This window comes from Oryx dammah, unplaced genomic scaffold (genome assembly GCF_014754425.2).
Source record: "Oryx dammah isolate SB20612 unplaced genomic scaffold, SCBI_Odam_1.1 HiC_scaffold_21, whole genome shotgun sequence".
Lineage (NCBI taxonomy): Eukaryota > Metazoa > Chordata > Mammalia > Artiodactyla > Bovidae > Oryx > Oryx dammah.
Window position 1 is genome coordinate 7,157,708 of NW_024070205.1, and position 19,288 is coordinate 7,176,995.

General features: G+C 50.0%; 1 protein-coding gene and 1 long non-coding RNA gene across 2 annotated transcripts in view; one reads left to right on the top strand and one right to left on the bottom strand.

The window, feature by feature from the left end:
- Positions 1 to 163: 163 nt before the first annotated feature.
- Positions 164 to 1,307, bottom strand: LOC120880016. The gene is made up of 2 exons (XR_005724936.1): positions 1,217 to 1,307; positions 164 to 726 (listed from the first exon to the last, which is right to left on the bottom strand). It is a non-coding gene; the product is annotated as an uncharacterized LOC120880016 (long non-coding RNA).
- Positions 1,308 to 6,763: 5,456 nt separating this feature from the next.
- Positions 6,764 to 19,288, top strand: part of CAMK1G (calcium/calmodulin dependent protein kinase IG) — a 33,941-nt gene continuing 21,416 nt past the window's right edge. Inside the window, exons 1-2 of the mRNA XM_040263084.1 lie at positions 6,764 to 6,857; positions 18,081 to 18,201. Coding sequence (XP_040119018.1) covers positions 18,110 to 18,201 — 92 coding nt within the window. The 5' untranslated portion in view covers positions 6,764 to 6,857; positions 18,081 to 18,109. The remainder of the gene's footprint in view (positions 6,858 to 18,080; positions 18,202 to 19,288) is intronic.

Genomic DNA, 19,288 nt, shown 5'->3' on the forward strand with positions numbered 1-19,288 from the left:
GACACAGCCCATCACACATGGTAGACCCCTGACACTGCCCACCCCCATAGGAGACCCCTGACACTGCCCACCCCCAGAGCAGACCCCTGACACATACTCGTCAGTTCGTAGAATAGCATGGAAAAGAGCAGCGCTCACCCACCCAGAGCACACACATGGAGAATTTGAGGTGAGGATTTATTGACGAAGGATGGGTCAGAAACAGTCCTACCAAGGAAGAGGTCTGCTCTCCCCGTCAGCCAGAGGGCGGACAGCACGTCTGGGCAGAAGGCTGTCACTAGAGGGCAGTGGCAGCTCGCTCTGGGACAGAGGGAGCCCGGCTACCCCACCTTCCTCCAGAGAAGCCAAGAGCAGCCCTGCTGTACTGTAACTCTGCCCAAGGCACGGGACCTGGCGTCGGACACATTATTTTGACCGGAAATAGACACAGCATTACTTTTCATATTCCACACAAATCGTTTTATGTCATTTGACCCTGACAGACTCATGGGGTAGACTGACACTGTTAGCCCAATTTCACAGAGGAGAACAGGAAGATCCTTGAGATTTCGACTAATCCCAGCTTGCTTAGATAGAAAAAAAAGAAGAAAAAATGCTTTGGGAACCAATGTTTGGTCACCTAATCCCCAGTCTGGGGCATCTCTGTAAACGTGGTGATGTGGGCTGAATTCTTCAGTGAAATTTTCACCATCATAAGTTTTATATGCCAGTCTATTTGTCCATCCCCTGCAGGGTTAAGAAGAAACAGAAAAAGGAGATTAAAATCAAATTGCACAATAGGGTGCTTTGTAAGCAGCCTTAACAAAACTTTGAATCAGGCAAATGATACGCATGACTGCCTACCCACTACCCTTAACCCCTCCCCCAACTGTCTTTCAAGGTCACACTGGTGACCTTGGAGAGTCATGATTGATTCCACCAGCTATGGATATGGAAATACTGCAGATAATGATGGACACGGAGGACAAAGTGTCCTGCAATCTCTGCCGGGGACCAGAAGCAAGTTCCCACATAGAAACTGACTAGGTCATCAGCCGAAAATCCAAAGTCTGGGGAAATAGGCTTTGTCCTGTCCCCCATTTCTTCCTGGAACAGGGCATATGCCAAGACTGGGCTCATTTGGGAATATGACTCAAGGCAATAAAGCTGACAGATTCTTTCAGCCATAGATACACAGCTAGCATGTGAGGAGGGGATCAGGTGAAAATCTACTCACCTTTAGGCATTCCACCCACAGTATCCAAAGCCACCCCAGCCACACCCAAAACTAGAGCTAGATATAACTGAAGACTTGCTGAACCTGAGAAGGATAGAAAGCAGAAAATGATAGAAAGATGTGAGGGAAGGGTATATAGGATGGAGGAATCATGGGGAAGAGGAAAGAAGAAAGAGAAAGCCCTGGTGTCAAGGGCTGATACCTTCCTCCCTAGGTGGAGGGGGCATGGGGAAGTAGCCAGAGATGCTGACTGAATAGGCCCCCCAACTCCCAATCCTGCGGACCCTAAAGAAATCGCAAGAGGCAACAAAACCAGAAGAAAAGAACTGTTTGGTATCTTCTTTTGGATTCTGCGTGTGCACAAGGCAGCTCCTGGTAGCCTGTTACTAATGGGTTGAACTCCTGCTCTGCCCATCATTAATGGTGTCAAACTCAGGACACACCAGAAAACTCTCCTTTTAGGTTTTACTCAGTGCTTTGATTTTGAAGACATTTATGGAACCGGCTCTCTGCCAGGCAACAGGGTCGTTATAGAGGTCACTGAGGCAAGGCTCCTTCCCTTAGAGAACTTGTCACTTACGGGCCAAGCTTGACATGTATCAGATGGAGCAAGCTGGATGCCCCTGCAGAGATGGGTTTTGGGAGAACAGAGAGGGTGGTCCCTTTTGCCTGTGAAGACTTTTTATAAGCCCACCTGGTGGCTCAGAGGTTAAAGCGTCTGCCTGGAATGCAGGAGACCTGGGTTTGATCCCTGGGTCAGGAAGATCCCCTGGAGAAGGAAATGGCAACCCACTCCAGTACTCTTGCCTGGAGAATCCCATGGAGGGAGGAGCCTGGTAGTCTACAGTCCACAGGGTCACAAAGAATCGGACACGACTGAGCGACTTCACTTTCACTTTCAAATTGAAAAATGAGCACACCACAGGCTGCAGGAGCAATGCAGTCCACGCCTGTTCCTGGAAGCACTAGAAATCTGGCGTCGTATTTTTAAAAACATAAATACTAAAGGAGCAGGTATCACATTGATTCACACCTGTGTGCCAGCCTGTCTCTGCTTTCTGTCATTTCCACTCCCTCCCTACATGCCCCCACCCCTCAGGCCCACTCCTTGAGCTCTTTCTGGTCTCTATTAACCAACTTCGGTGGGAATGTGTTATGATGTCAGTGGGATTTGTTCCTTGGAGGCCCCACCCTGCTCATTATCCTTCCCATGATACTTTGAAGATTCGCACAAGTTCCTCCTGTTCCTCCTTTTCCGCCTTCACCAGCAGCAATTGGAGTTCCTCTCCCTCCTGCTCCACCGGCCCAGCCACAATGTACTTCTCTGCTTTTCCAGTAGGCAGGGCTCCTTCCCACCCCAGGGCCTTTACACATGCTGTTCTTTTCTTTTAGCTCATTCTTCTTTCTTCAGACTCCAGTTTGACATGCCCTTCCTCAGGGCTAGTAAGATCCCCCTAACATATAGTTTCTTAATGCCCTAAATGGTTCTTAGTACTTATCACAGTTGTACTTGTCTATATCTGACGTTACTGCTGGAACACAGAACTCACAGAATTCATTAGGGCAGAGGCTGTGCCTGTTGCGTTTATTACTGTATGCTCAGAGCCTAGCTTAATCGCCCAGGACTGAGGAGGAGCTCGCAAATATTCGCTGCATGAATGAATGGATGGAGATTGTTTTCCCTTCCCTTTTCCACCCTGGTACCTCATCATGTCTTGTCATTTGTTTTCCAGAAAGCGCAATCTGAGATATAATTAAATGTAAAAGACAAATAGCAAAGAACGGCCCCCACTATCTCATTTCTTGACCTTTACTGTTATTTCCTCTTTTTGAATTTATCTTTTTCCTTTATTTGCTGTATGATTCCTCTACCTACAATACTAAATTCATTTTGTGATTTCAGGCAGTTTAGTAACAGAGTTGGTGCAGTGCATGTTAACTCTTTAAGCAAAAATTAAAAATGGCCATTTTAGCATAAAAAATATAAAAGACAGCACAGACCAAGGGGAGGCAAGAATCTTTGCCTCTTCCACATGAGCGCACCTCCCTTTTCTCCTCCTGACCCTAACTACAGGAAGACCCCTTACTTTGTTCATTTGAGGGATAAGGGTGGCCACGTGGAAGCAGCAGAGGTGAGGACCTGGGGATACACCTGACCACTTCTCCTTTTGCCAACGTCACTGTGGACTTAACAACAGCTTGATAAGCTCAGACCCACCAGCTATTGCGGGGTGAGAGGACACACTCTGACTGACAAGGGCGCCCCCTTCAGGCCAATTCCTCCTCCCCATTCCCGCTCCCTCTTCTGGCCCCCATTCCCTCAGGTATTGGTGACCACAAAGCTTCTCTGCTGGCTTTCCAGGCTCTGATCTCTCCCAGCATCAAGCATATCACCGCCGGGCTCCCATCAGTACCCTCGCTTCAGAACCTGCAGCGACGCTCTGCTGCCTTGGTGGGTAAGCCCAAAGCCCCCGCTGTTTCAACACCCTGCCTGGCCAATCTAATCTCCCGCTGCACTGCAGGCTGTCATCTCCAGCACGCATCTTGTAAGTCCCAAGCTCTATGTTTCCCTAATCCCTTCCCACCCACCACAGCTTCCAGATCCGGTCCTACTCATCCTTAAAGCCCAGGCTGACTCCCATGAAACTTTTCCATGAAACCTGTCCTGACATCTTGAGCCCGCAGCTGGCTCCCCATGGCTGCATCTCTGGTGACAATGGGAGTTAATAGCATCCTAGCTGCTGTTGCTTCATCTCCAATTGTTGTCTGTGTTTTAGTTTATGCTTAATAAACATTTTGTTGAATTGCTGATTGGGGGAAACATAGTGATAAGGCCCTTACAGGAATCTGAAGGGGGTCTAACTGTAAGCATGGATGTGTGTGTGCATAAGTGTGCACGTGTTATCAGGCCCAAAGCTCTCTTCCACCTCCTTGGGAAACATTTTCTAGTCACGTCTGTCAGTACTAGAGCAGTGGATATTCTGACCCTGCTCTGACCTCTGATGTCTGGCGTGTGACCCAGTCAGTACCTGCCTTCTGAACTCGGCATAAAGAGGTGACACTGTGCTCCACGCAGTCTAACACCTGCTGAACCTACTTGTGTTTGCACAGCTGAGAACTCACCCCCAGCGCTGTGGCTCACCAGCACCAGCAGAGTGCAGGTAGATGGGAGGGAACTGGCAGGAGGAGGCCAGGGGATGCTCACAGACAGGTCCTTGCCCGATTCAAAGTGGTATCAGAATGCAAAGTACTCTGCACTACAGAGCAACACATTCTGAGTTACAAAGTACAGAACGGACTGGCTCCTGTTTGGACAGTAGAAGCTCTATGAGTGTGGATTCTGAGTCTGACTTCCATCTTCGATCCCTAGTACAGAGTCAGTGCTTGGAGTTAAGGAGTCAGTTAAGGAGTGAGGGGATGTATATGCATGCTCGGGGAGACTTCAGAGAGGCAGAATTCAGCTCCCTACAAAGCTGCTAACATCTTTGATGCCCATAGAACTTACCAGACAATCTCATACAGCAATAAATTCCCTGGTTCCAGTGTCCAAGCAGGAAAAGGAGAGCTTCCCATCAGGGATGCTATACCCAGAGAACCTAAGCACTAAGCGGAAGCTAGACCCATAGCAATAAATGCTGTTATTCTCGTGACCAATACTGATGAGTTAGCATTTATTGAGTACTGACTAGTATACCTACCATGAGAAGTCCTATCTTATTTATTTGACTCTCAAAGGCATTTCTACTTCTGGTGGGACCTATCTGGTTCATCACTAAACACTGGCTGAGTGCCTACCCTGTGTCCTGGGACACAGGAGGGTTAGGGAAAGGAGGTCAAGAGGGTGGGAGGAGAGGCAAAATCACTCTGCTAAGAACTCTCAGTCCCAGCAGGGAGACAGCAGTGGGAACACAGACTAGAATTCAAGGCAGAAAAAGAGTAAGAGAGAGAGCAGTAGATGAAAAGTTTTGGGAACCAGCACAGAGGAGGGAGTGATTACTTCTCAAGAGGTGAGGAAATCATAGAAGGTTTCATGGATGAGATGGCATTTGATGTGAGCTTTTAAGATCTATAGCATTTCCATAGGCAGAGAATGAAGAAAGGCCATTCTACCTGGATAGAGCTGCAGAAGCAAAGGTCGGGAGCTCTGGAAATCAGCGGTGTGTTAGAAATCAGTGTCTCCTATGATGTGGCTGGAGCATTGGCTGGGTGGACAGAGGGGCTTGGGGTAGGGTGCAGGGTAGTATCATGCCAGATCCTGTAATGCCTGCAATGATGGGGTGAGGTGTTTGTATTTTATTCTGTAGGGAATGGATATTTTTGAGGTGATCATTCTACCAAAAATTAAAGTTGGAGAGAGAATAATAGTAGCTCACACTTACCGACAACCTACCAAGTGCCAGTCATTGTTCTAAGCCTTCTCCCTTGCTCCACTCGACTAGTACATGCAATAAGTTCAGTGATCATCCCATTGACCAGATGAGAAAACTGAGGCACAGAGAGGTTAAGCCACTTGTCTAAGGTCACACAACCAGTTAATAGACAACCCAGGCATCCAATCTAGAAGCCTTCTCCAGAGCCTCTTTTAACTATCCCAATGGACTACTTCACCCAGGGACCAATTAGAATCTAGGTTATTACAACAGTACCCAAGAGAGGAGAAGGGGACCTGAATTAAGGTTGTGGAGATGAAAATAGATGTCGCCTTTTACATAAGAAAGGGGGCAAGGAATATATATATTCTGTTGTTTGTATCTGCATGAAATGCTGGAGAGACACAGGAGAAATAAAAGCGACCACTTATAGAGGGCAGGGTGGGGGCAAGGGGCGGATGGGGAGGGGATGCGGTGAGACACATTTATGTATGGCTTTCAATAGAATCCTAATTGCTGACCCATAGGAATGTGTTGCTTATTCAAAAAACCCAAGTGATAAAAACTGGAAAGGCACAATTTAAGAGCCTAGAGTTTCCGGAAGGAGGGGAATGGTCTCCTTGGGGGCCAACAGGTTAGGACTGAAAAGAGGATGGCAGACTTAGGGATCGGAATGCTTTGCTTCTAGAAACAGGGGACGTATCACCGATACCGGGTGAAGCCGTCCAGCGCTGGGTCCCCCTGCGGGACATCCAAGTGCTTCTCCTCCCGTTCAGTGAGACCCGGGGGGTTCTACCTGCAACTAGTATCGATGTCTTACTGCTCAGGAAGGTATCTGAAACAACATATACCAGCTACGGAGTGGTTAAGAGGGAGACTGAGGCAGGCAGTCTCTGATTTTCTGTTACCGCCGCGTTCAGGCCGATGGAAATCTTTGTCATTTTGTTTTTGCCTTTGATTCCTCCCCTCTCTGCAGCACACATGTCAACACAAACACAATCACACGCACACCATAAAAGGGGCCCTGGGCAAAAGGGTTTTTTCTGAGTCTGCTCAGAGGGTAGGAAACGCAGAGGAAACGAAGGAGCAAGCCGCCCTAGCTCCTTTTCCTCCCCTTTAAGGCTGCTTGGTTACGGTCCTGGGAAAGAAAACCTCTGCATTCCTCCCCTTTAATTCGGTGTATTGTGGAAGCGCTGGAGCCCGCTAAGCCTCCCAGACCTGTAGGAGCTGGAGTGGGAGGACCACGAGGACCATTCTCTCGGAATCCCTGGGTAAGATGAACCTGCTTCTTTATTTGGTCCGGGGAGCCTTCTTCGCTTAGCCGGAGGCTGCTGGCACCAAGAGAGTGGGTTTGAACAGCCACTCTTGCAAGCAACTTGGGTGTTTATTTCAGCCCCAGGTCCTGTCTTGCCTCACTCTGGAGGTGTCAGAGGGAAGTTGTAGCTGCCTGGGAAGATAAGTCTGAATGGAAGTCTGGGAGGGAATCTCTGGTGGGGGGGAGGGGTGGGCAGTCATCTGGCCATAACTTCAGGGCTGGTTTGAGTGGGAACCTTCTGCCCTTCTGGGCAGAGAAAGGGGAGCAAAACATTCCTATGTGCCTGGCCTGCCATGCCTGCCCGCATTCCAGGGGCAGCCCTGTCAGCTCTGTGCCTGGAGGGGCCGTCCATGTGCAGGGTGTCAGGACCGCCAGCATCCTCACCGCCCTCCCTCCTGCTCTGCCTGCATCTCTTAACCTCTGACCCATCTGTCAAATGCCCTGTTCTGATCAGTTGTTGTGAGGATTAGGAGAGCCAGTGCGGGGGTGGAGGGGTGGGGAGGAGGTTAGTAAACAGCCTGTGGCTCCACGGACCCAAGGAAGGCAGACCAGCCTCAGTCCCTCCTGGCCGGCGCCCGGGCTGCGTTAGGATGCAGAACCCAGCCGAGGCACCGCTGTCGGTCACGCGGCTCCTCCCTCACCTTCCCCGGGGGCGCCTCTGTCTCCCCTTCCGTCTTTCAACTTCCCTAGTTCAGTTCTCAAGTCAGGATGGTCACAGGAGGTCTGGACTCACCACCACCCCCATCCACACTGGGGCCCTTCTCTCCACGTAACTTTGACGCACGAACATTAACCCTGAAGCTCCCAGAGGCAGTTGTCGGGGCTCTCTCACCGCTGCCCTGGCGGCACTGCATGGCTGGCCAGCTGCTTGTTCTGGAATCAGATCAACCGATGAAGAGGAAAATCTCTGAGAAGGGTCACGGGAGTCAAGAGGGTTCCCTCTCGGGTAAGGAGACCATCTTTCTTATATCAGAGGCTGGAGACAGTCCGACCCCCAGCAGTCCTACTTGACTGAAGCTTTATCTAGGACCAAAGACAAGACCCCACAGGCCGTAGCACAAAGTGCTTAGTAATACCTGATGGGGGACCACACTTGACAGTGAGTAATGTGCTTTTAATTAATCATCTTTAAGACAAGCCCATAGAGTTGGTGGGGCGAGTCGCATTTCTTCTGAGGCTTCATCAGGCAAAGCTGGATACGGTCGTATCCGTTTGATGACAGCAGCATTTGCACCCAGATCCTCTGATATAATCAGAGACCTTTCCATGGTACTACACTGCAGATAGCTGTGGTGTGGGTGTGAGTGTTTGTATGTGTATCAAGAGCACTCTTTAGAAAGACAGGGCAAAACTTTGGGAAAGAAGCTCAAGGTTAGAGTGAGAAAAGGTTTGAGCTGGAGCCAGGAGTCACTTAGGCATTAGATAGACGTCCAGCCTCGGCGTAAATTTGAGAAAGCTGAGAGATCCAGGCTTCCTGGATAATGGGAGCCAGCCACTTGTTCCAGGGGCAATCAGTCTGGTGGTGGGATTACAGGAGAGCACCCTGAGGATGAGGTCGGAGGTAAGTGAAATTCCAACAACCAACTCCGGGAAAGAGGCAACAGGTTCCATGTGGGGAGGGGTGGGGGTTGGACAGGGAGACTGCTGAGGGGCGTCTGAAGGGCTGAGGCTTGTGCACCACTCTGTCCCTTCCTGTGTTAGATTTAGGTCATTTTTCTTACTATCCCCACCTGTCAGTACCTCCACTGCAAAATAGGCTTGACTATCCCTACCTTGAGAGATTAAACAAGATAATGCTGGTAAAGCGCCCAGCACAAGCATCACCCACCCAGGGTGATGTCTGCAGCAGCGAACACCTGAGGGTCTGGGTGCAATTCCCGGCGGTGGCAACTGAGATGAATCCCCCTCTAGGAGGACAGCGCCTCCCTGGCTCCCTGTCCCCCATTCACACACAGACACGCGGCCAGAAATAAATAAGCCCTGGGCCCAGCCGCAGCCTGCCAGAGGCAGCGGAGTGAATGAGCTGCAGCATGAATGAGGGAGGGCGGCTGTCTGCAAACAGGCTGCGAGCCGGCGCTACAACCGCATGGTCAAGGGCGAGGGGGCTGGGGCCGTGCAGCCGCCTGAGTGAAAGCGAGCTAGCGATGGGGTTGGGGGGTGGGGTGGGGGCGCTGCACGGGCTGTGGAGGTGGGGAAGGGGAAGCGTGGTATAACTCAGAGCTTCTCGAGTGGTGTAACCCACGCCATCGTGAGCTCAAGATGGTCCTTCCTCCTGCTCGCACTCCCAGCGATCCCTCCTCTCACCCTCCCAGGGGTGCAGTAGAGTGAGCCCCACTTGGGTACCAACGACGCCCCCCATCCCCTGCCCCGCTCCCCCCACCTCCCCTGTGGAAATGGGTCTTAAAAGCAAAGTGTGGCAGACACACAGTTAAGCCTAGGTGGGATGATGTGAGAGAATAGCATTGAAACTTGTATATTACTGTATGCAAAATAGATGACCAGTGCAAGTTCAGTGCCTGAAGCTGGACACCCAAAGCCAGTGCTCTGGGACAACCCAGAGGGATGGGGTAGGGAGGGAGGTGGGACGGGGGCTCCAGGATGGGGGGGACACGTGTATACCTGTCGCTGATTCATGTTGGTTATGTATGGCAAAAGCCATCACAATATTGTAAAGTAGTTATCCGCCAATCAAAATTAATTAATTAATTAAAAAATAATGAGACCCTTGAGCGCTGCTTAGAACTAGAAGCCCCGATGGAGATCAGCCCACGGAGAAACCCAGATCGGGCACGGTCCCCTCTGTGCCCCAGTAGATCCCTTTTTGGGAGAGCAGCAGATAAAATCGTTGGTCTGCATTTCAGGACCACGATGTATGAAGCGTCATGTGTCCTCAAGCACTTTAGAATCACAGTGAGAAGGGGTCACAGTTGAGAGGCACGTGGGAGCCGAGACCCGCTGGGGAAACAGCAGACTCACGTCTCCTGCTGTGCACTCACCCCTATTTCAATTGTTTCGCCTCTCCCCCTACCCCCAGCGATTCATGCCCATGCCTGTAAAGTGGGCTCATGGCTGGGGAGGCTGCAGCATGCTTTTGTGCCCACTGAGGTATTGGACATCCACAGGAATTCTGGGAAATGGAGACAGCAAGGATTGTTAGCCCCATTCAGCAGAGGAGACCAAACGCGTGAAGAGTAGGGAACACGCCCAGCTCTCTCCAGTGACTCACGTGTGGACCCCTTAGCCACCAACCCAAGCCCCTTATTTCCTCTTTATTTCCTCTGCAAGAGGCACACAAGAAACCTTAAGCAGCTTGTGAATTCTGGCTTGTCAGTGCAGCAGGGTTTGATTAAACTTAAATGTGGGTTTGAGAGTGAAGTAAACTGCAGGAGGCAATTGAAAAACAACCTTCCTCGGTGATTTGGGGGGGTGGACAGAAGCTGGCGTGCAGAGTTGGCTTTGGAGGCGCCAGATTAGGGGAAGGGCTGGGGAGGCAGCTGGTGTTCCTGGGAGGGTCTGTCCATCAAGAAGTGTCCAGGGGCCTTTCGGGTCCAGGGCCCAGGCCCAGGCAAGCAAACCAGCCACTTGAGCTGCAGCCCATGGTTGGAGATAGGTTCTGACAGCACGCACAAGGCCCGGCCACGTGCCCGCGCAACAACAGGAGAGCAGGGCTGTGAGCGATGACAGCAGGCTGCTGGAAATGTCACATATTGCTCAAGTATGCAATCGCAGAGCACCAGAGCTGGCCCAGTCCCCACTTTCCCCAGCAGGCTCTGAGCAAGCCTAGATCTTCTGGATGCTTGTAGGAGTTGCATAAGGAAAGGATTTACAATTACAGTCTAGTAAAGCTGGGAGACACCAGCTTACAGAACATGAAGCAGGCGTCTTTAAAACTCTCAGAACCTTTAATAAGCTAACATGGATATTGACTCTCCAAGAAGGGGTGGATAGCAAATCCACTTTGGTTGCAGAGTCTCCTGGGACGAATATTCTTAAAAAAAAAAATTGTCAAGGAACCCCAATCTAGTTCATTTTCCTGTTTCTACTAAGGAAAAGGTGAAAGCCCAGAGATATACAGAACTCTGCCTAGGGCTGCACAGCTCACTGGTGCCAAGCCAAGACTGGAGCCAGAACCTGACCTCTTTCCAGTGCACTACTCAGTCCAGGGGATGATGAGAAGTGCAGTTTAGTCCAGGAAACTGTGGGGCCTGGGCCAGAAACTGTCCCAGCTTTGGTCTTTTAGCCCCTTTATGGCCAAACAATGTGTATATTCCTCTGGTTCTGTGTGCCCCAGCCTGGAGACCGAGAGCACATTCTCATGAAAGATGAGCCAACTGATACCCTCCCTCTTAAGACCCACAGCCCTTTCTGAGTCATGCTTTCAAGGAGTGGAAAACCCCAGAAACTGTCTTAGGGTGGGCTGATCCCTCTGGGCTCTGTGAAAGAGCCATACTTGGTCCCACAGGAAGGCTCTGAGGTCTGCCCAGCATGCCCCCAAGGTGTCCACACATCCTTGCTAAGAGGCCTCAGGTGAGACCCCGAGGAAGAAGGCCCTTCGCAAAAACAGAGTTGAGAGCCATTATCTGTGGGTTTAGGCGGCAGACCTGCTGCTCCAAGATTCTCCCCTCCATGTGTCCATCTCCCCCAGTTTACTCACGTCTGGCTTAGACACCTACTGTTGGTTTGGAAGATATACATTTGGATTGTGTTGAATGCCTTTGGATTCAACTGTGGTGCCCCTGAGATTTGGGGACATCCGATCAAGTGGGGTGACACTCTGAAGCAATTCACCCTTCTGATTCATTTTTTTTTTAAGGCACCTTGGAGCAGAGTCTTAAGTGGCTATGACTCAAAGTAGAAAACTTCGGCTAAGGAAGCCATGCAGATCAGCACAGACAGGAATGAGGGTCCCGGGAGAGAGGGCCCCGGGCAGGGTGGGGTCAGGAGATGACTGGATCCCTTTGGGATATGGTGACGATAAGGGTGAGGATAAGCTTCCTCCGCCTTCAAGTTCTGTCTGGGGCTAGTACTGCCCTCCCCACCACCACCCCTACCCGCACCCCCCTCCGCCCCCGTGACCAGATGGAGCCTGGGAAGGAGAGAAGGACAGCAATGTTCCATGGAAGAAGTATGTGAAGCATGCCTGCCTCCCAGGCTCACAGCCTGAGCATCTCTCACCAGAATCTCATAAATAGCCATGCTGGATGCCACCAGCCCAGAAGCTCAGAAAGGGTCACGATCTGGGGCAGTGCCCACCCAAAGGCTGTGCAGCCTTTAGGAAGAACTTTTCCATCTGTAGTCTTCCTGCCCTGCTCCCTCCCTTCCCCCAGCTGTGAAATTTTCTCCCAAGAGATCAGGAAGGCCATCGGTCTTGCAGAAGACCACACCACAGAGCAGGAACTAAAAGCCAGGCATTGTCCTGCAGGGATCACTTTAGAACCAAGTGAAAACAATATTGAAGTTTCAACCTCCTTAGAATTTGTTTTCTTTTTTTTTTCTCCACTGAAAGGGCCTCGATTACAGAAGTCGAGAGAGGAGGGGGAGGATTTTCAGGCAAAGAAGCAAGAGGCAGCAGTAGCAGGCTGCCCCCGCCCCGCCCCAACTCAGAGTCTACAGTCAGGCCCCCAGCACACAGGGGAAGCGAGGTCCTGAGGTTTCTACACGGTCAAGGAGGAAATGAAGTGGGACTTCAGTGGAGTTTCAGATGGGGGCCCTGAGCTTTCCACGTGGCTTGGAAGATGGAACTGAATTGTTAGGATGGAGTGTATGGGAGGAGGGGTGGGCGGGAAAGATGTTTTCTTATAGCTGAGCTTAGGCTAAGAATACTGTGTTTTTAAGCTATTTAAGAGCAATGGGAAAGAAGGAACAGTGAGTACAGAGCTGCTAATGAGGCGATGATGGCTCCTGGAGAGTGAGACCATCAATCCAAGGGGGCTCCAGAAAGGGGAGTGATGCACACCCCGTCGGTGGACGTGCACACTGGAAAGAATGCTCTCGGTTGGCTCCTTACTTGGAAAAGGAGCGTCTGAAGGCCTGTTGTTCTATGGAGGGGGAGACACAGAGGGAGTCGCACAAACTAATGCTGTTAATTGGCTCCTTGTAAGATCCAAGCCTTGACCCTCATCCCCTACAGCCTTCAAGACTTCTCAGCTGTTGTGTGTCTAGACAGTAAGATGCATTTGGTCCAAGTCCAGCTGCCAATAACTCTGATAAGTGGAAGCTGCTAGATTTGGGGCTAAGAATCTGCAGAATAGTACCTGGCTAAAGATAGCCCTTGAACTGTGGTGTTGGAGAAGACTCTTGAGAGTCCCTTGGACTGCAAGGAGATCCAACCAGTCCATCCTAAAGGAGATCAGTCCTGAATATTCATTGGAAGGACTGATGTTGAAGCTGAAACTCCAATACTTTGGCCACCTTATGTGAAGAGTTGACTCATTGGAAAAGACTCTGATGCTGGGAGGGATTGGGGGCAGGAGGAGAAGGGGACGACGGAGGATGAGATGGCTGGATGGCATCACCAACTCGATGAACATGGGTTTGAGTGAACTCCAGGAGTTGGTGATGGACAGGGAGGCCTGGTGTGCTGCAATTCATGGGGTTGCAAAGAGTTGGACACTGAGAGTGACTGAACTGAAAGATAGCCCTCTATTCTAATATCTCATCTTCCCCAAAGCAGTCTCTGCCAGTCAGCGTTCATTTGTCTCCACCTTGGAGACTGTGCTCTCAGAGTTCAAGATCAGCCCATCACATTGCTGGTGGGTCCTCTGCTGGCCAGTGCCTGGACCCTCAGCTGCTGTGGTCCCTCTTGGCTGCCATCCTGCCAAAAGGAACAAATCAAACAATGGGCCTAGGGATATGAAGGAGGAGTACACCAGGCCTACATTTGTCTGGACCCAATGCTAAAGAATGCTTATCATTGCCCACATGTGTCTTTCATAATATGAGCCTCTATGGGGCTTCCCAGGTGGCACTAGTGGTAAAGAACCTACCTGCCAAGGTAGGCATAGGCAACATAAAAGACGTGGGTTCAATACCTGGGTGGAGAAGGGCATGGCAACCCACTCCAGCATTCTTGCCTGGAGAATCCCACAGACAGAGGAGCCAGCTGAGCTACAGTCCATGGGGTTGCACACAGTTGGACACAAATAAGTGACTTGGCATGCATTGTATAGCCAGGTTGCACATTTACACACTAGACTGAAATGTACAAAGGAAATGTAGCTTCTTTATTTCCTATAAAAGCTTCCCCATGAACTCCAGCCTTACCAGACAGCAAAAAGGGAAACTGTACATTTGACCTTGTCCATTATAACCTTGTCCCTAAACATATGACCTCATGTGCCGGGGTCCAGCCCCCGCAGGATCCAGGGAAACCCAAAGGAGAAACGTCGTTGGCGATTGTGATTGATTTAGAGAGAGAGATAGTTAAGAATGTTGTAGATAAGAAAATAGAGGAGAAAAGAAAAGAGGCTGGTGTTCCTTGGTTTATACAGAAAATCAATAAAGTCTCAAGACAAGAGACTTGCACCGTCTACATGAGGCCACAGGTGCCCTCCCGGTCTCCCAGGGGAGTGAAGGCGCAGGGCGCCTTCCCGTTCAGGTCTTAGAAACCCAGGCAAATAAGTAGACACGGCGGATCTCTGTACTCCAGATGGGAACTAGCCTGAAAGAGAGAGTAAGAGGAGGAAAATGATTGACACGAGGAGATCAAGCTGCTTTGATGAGCGAGATCCATAGCTTTATTTTTAAACAGTACTTATACCTTTTTTGTACATAGAGGGAAATGAAAGATGCAAGGTCATACAGAGTCAGCCCAACATTCCAGCAGTATTGTTTTTATCGAAACCATGATTTTTCTGCATACCTTTTCCACAAAAGATGTTGTGTAAAGTATCTTCTGGCCTTGGAGGCCTGTGAACATTTTATGACCCTCTTTTGATAAAGGCTGCTCAACCAAAAAACTTGTTTTCCCTCAAAGTGTTTTTTCTTTATATTTCTAATCTATGTCAGCCTCAGAAAATACCAAACAGAGTTATGTTTTTCACAGAGCAAAGGTGCAATGAGTTACAAGAAAGAACCAATTAGCTCAAAAGTCTGATATAGTTAAATTCAAGGCTACACTTGTTTTTCTAGCATTCTCACCATGTTAACTAATGCATTCCCAGGTGCACAGTGGATAAGAGAAATGGGAACTTAGCAACAAGCATTGGCCCAATAATGAAATCCTACATCAGCACTGGCACTACTCTAATAACTTTTAACTCTTTCAAAGGCTCTATGTTTTAGGCTTTCCGTGCTTTTTACAGTTGGGAGGCTGTAAATAATTGTATGCATAGCTGCAAGAGTCTGGATAACCTGCCAAGCAAGCTAGAATGCTAACAGAGGGGGTTTGATTTGAAATATTCCTCTCATGTCCAGGAGACTAATTAGCTATAGCCCTAAGTTGATTTTCTCCAGAGAAAGGTGGTCAGGGTTAGCCCCCTGTTAATGTCAGAGGAGTTGGGGAAAGTCGTGAAACAGTAAAACAGACAGATTCTGGTTTTGGGGTAGATGCTCGAGAAAGCCTAGGGAGCCCCTTGAGTTCTGAAGCCTTGCTTAACAGTTCTCGTCCTCATGACCTTGTCATGAGGGGGATCTCCCATGGCGGCTCCCGGCACTCATGTTTAAGGAAGAGTCTCATTTAGCCAATCCAGTGTCTTTGAAGAAAACACACAGCCTTGCGATGACCTTTCCTCCCCCTGTTCTATATCAAGGTGGCCTTCTGTGTTTGAGGTACTTACTGAGGTACTTACTTAGCCTGCTAGTGGCAGGGAGAAGGGGGCCCCAGACTTATCAGGGGCCTCGGATCCCGGCTCTCAGGGATCTCGCCAGAGGCTGCCCAGTGACCTCTGCAGTGGACCCGGCTCCATCCGGCCCCTAGGACACCTTCCATTAAAGCCCTGACCCCAGACATTTGCTTCCATCCTAGAAGCCCTGATTGTAGCTGTCTGTTCTTCTGGACTCTGGTTGACAGGTGCTCTGGTAGTTAAATATCCCCTCTCCAGAGCCGTGGGCAGAGGTGAGCTGGTAGATGTTTACCGTCTGGTTCTTGGGGGCTGAGGGAAGGAGTGGAAGAGAGGCCCCAATGGTAGCATTTGCCTGTTTCCATGGTGTAAATATTCCCATGGTGGCTGATTCCATGCTAACAACGTGAGGCCACCAAGCATGGAGCATGGTTAGGCATCATGAGCTTGTCCAAGCCAGCTGCAGCCCCTCAGGCCCTGGGGAACTTCTGGAGTCCATGCAGGCCACGTGACGCTGTTTTGCCACCCATCCCTGGCCTGCTCAGAGGTGACTGTTCAAGGCGGTTGCAGTCAGAGTTCCTCCTAGGCTTGCAGTCTCCCACCATCAGGGTCCTGGGGGGCCCAGCCATCCACGTCCCTGATCTCCTCTGTTCCTAGATGGGTGCTTACTCCAAGAGGGTTAAAAACCAAGATGTGTGCTTCTGCCAACTACACCATCTGTCTCCCCATCTCCTTCTCAGGATCCACTTGGGCCAGAATTGTCAGTCTTTCCACGCCTCTTCCTCCTACCAAGGACCACGCTTAGTCACATTCTTCTTATTTCCAGGGTCTTAAGCCTCCCAGGTATGACTTAAAAGCAGAAAAGAACCTAGAAGCTACTTTATGACATGAGTCCTCCTTGACCTTCACCTAAAGAAGACCAGGGAGACCTGATCGTCTCTGTAACAAGCTCAGGTTCTGTTCTTTCATGGTTTACCCAGGCTTTATCACTGTGTACATGCTAGCTCACTTGCTTGGTTCCTGACTTCTCCAGTCTTCTGGTGCTTTGAAAGCCAGGACCATCACCTATGTTCTTCATCTGACCACTGGGTTATACACTGAGTACCATAAGCAACGTTACCTTGCAGTAAAATATAACAGGAACCCATTTGTCTAGAAATGTATTGAAAAACACTAAACAAGACCATAGAACTAAGTGTCAAAAGGCTAGAATGCAGTGTAATATAGTAGGAGATATATAGTTTCTGTTCCTAATCTTGAATAAGAAATCTAGAATGCAAATCATTAGCCCTATAATCTTGGCTACATGATCTGATCTTCAGATACATCCTGAATCATCCTTGTAAAAGATAGATCTGCTCTATCTACCGCACTAGGATATAAGACCACTTCTCTGGTTCTCCAGTTCTTATTGCGTCAATCAGGAAAACAAATGACGCACGTTGACGGATGAAGAGGGTTTATCAAAGGTACTATTTAGGGGGAACGAGATAGGGTACATACAGCCCCTGGCACATCGTAGGTATTGACCGTTGAATAAATATAGTATTTAGTATTGAGAAAAGCCTAAGATACACTCAGGGTACATTTCAATTCAGATTTTAATGAGGAACTATTTTTACAGCACTGTGCTAAATGCTGTGGGAGTTGCAGAGGAAACACGATGCTCATTCATCTACTATTCATTCATTTAACTCAGAATAGTAGGAGAGAAGTTAAGAACAGTAATGATTGGAGGAGGCAGCCAAGCTGTGATAATAGAGAGAAGTCCGGCTGACTCGGTAGTCTGAATCAATAAAAAAAAAACTTTGGGTTGTCATTGCCTTCTCCAGGGAATCTTCCTCACCTAGGGATCAAACCTGGGTCTCCAGCATTGCAGGCAGATTCTTTACTGTCCGAGCCACCAGGGAAACTCTAGTGGTGTCATCAACAGTTCAGATCCCTTCAAAGGCTGATGCTGCTGCTAAGTCGCTTCAGTCGTGTCCGACTCTGTGCGACCCCATAGACGGCAGCCCACCAGGCTCCCGCGTCCCTGGGATTCTCCAGGCAAGAACACTGGAGTGGGGTGCCATTTCCTTCTCCAAAGGTGGATAGTCCCATGTTAATCTATTCGTAAATGTGTTATTGTCCTTAAAGACATTTGTGCAAGGGGGAGTTTCCATCATGAGAGTCTAAACCCTGTGACCATGGGACAAGCTCAATGGGCACGTAGTGGATTGTCAATAAAATCTGTTATGGTAATGTAACCTATTTTTGCCAGTTATCCAGATTTTGCTCCCCGTCCTTACTCCTAGTTGTTACATGAAGGATGTGAGTATTATAGGTCCTTTCTACAACTTGTTCTCATCCTATTGGAGAAAGTAGCTGATCAGATCCTTTCTTCCCTTCCGCAAACCAAGCATCCCCAGAAGCTTCAACTCTGGAGGCGATGGGTAGAAAGGAAGAGGATGACTGCAGTTCCTGGAAGAAACAGACCACCAACATCCGGAAAACTTTCATCTTCATGGAAGTGCTGGGATCGTGAGTCCAGGGGCCGAGGCTGGGGCGGCAGGGCTGCCTGCTGGTGGTGGGGCGGTGAGTTGGAGACAGCCGTCCTGGGCCAGCAGCAGATGATACACCGTCTCAACAGGTCGCAGGAGCAGAGTAGGGGCTTTGAAGGGTAGTTCAGGGAAAGGTGCCTTGGGGTGATACAGAGGTCAATTCAGCCCTTTCCCCAGGTTCTGCCTTCTTACCCCCCGAGACCCCACCCTGCTTCCAGATCCAAAACAATTTGTGAGTCCTGCCCTGGTTGCAGGGAAGAGGAGTTCTGGAACACTTCCAGGGATCCAGTGACCTGAACCTTCCTGGGCCTCCTTACCTGGCTTCCTCATTCCACTCCCCCCACAGTAAACAGGTCAAACCCACTGTCTGCTGTTTACAGAAGGTGGTGCTTCTGAGGCTACAAAGCCAATGGGTTACACACACCTGAATTGCCTCCCACCATCACCATTCTCTGGGGCTTCCCTGGTAGCTCGGCAGGTAAAGAATCGGCATGCAATGAAGGAGACCCCAGTTCGATTCCTGGGTCAGGAAAATTCCCCTGGAGAAGGGATAGGCTGCCCACTCCAGTATTCTTGGACTTTCCTGGTGGCTCAGACAATAAAGAATCCGTCTGCTGGGTTCTATTCCTGGATTGGGAAGATCCCCTGGAGGAGGGCATGGCAGCCCACTCCAGGATTCTTGCCTGGAGAATCCCAAGGACAGAGGAGCCTGGCGGGCTGCAGCCCATGGGGTCGCAGAGAGTCGGACATGACTGAGCGCACGTGCACGACCGCCACCACCATCTTCTCGGCTCCATATTGAAGCACCATGTTGGAAAAATAAAGTCGAGTCATAGCCAAGCTCCTGCCCGCCTCTGGGGTGTCTGTCCCTGCCCCTGGACAGCACTTGCATGCCTGGTGGTGCAGAGACCGCCTGCCTGGGGCTGACTCTCCACTTAATCCTGCCTCGCCTCCAGGAGGCCGCGGCCTCTGACGCAGGCTGGCAGCGGCTCCGGGCCACCGGCTCCCATGGCCTCCAAACCCCTGCTGGTCAGCTAATTAGTCTGGGCTAATTGGGCCAGGGATGC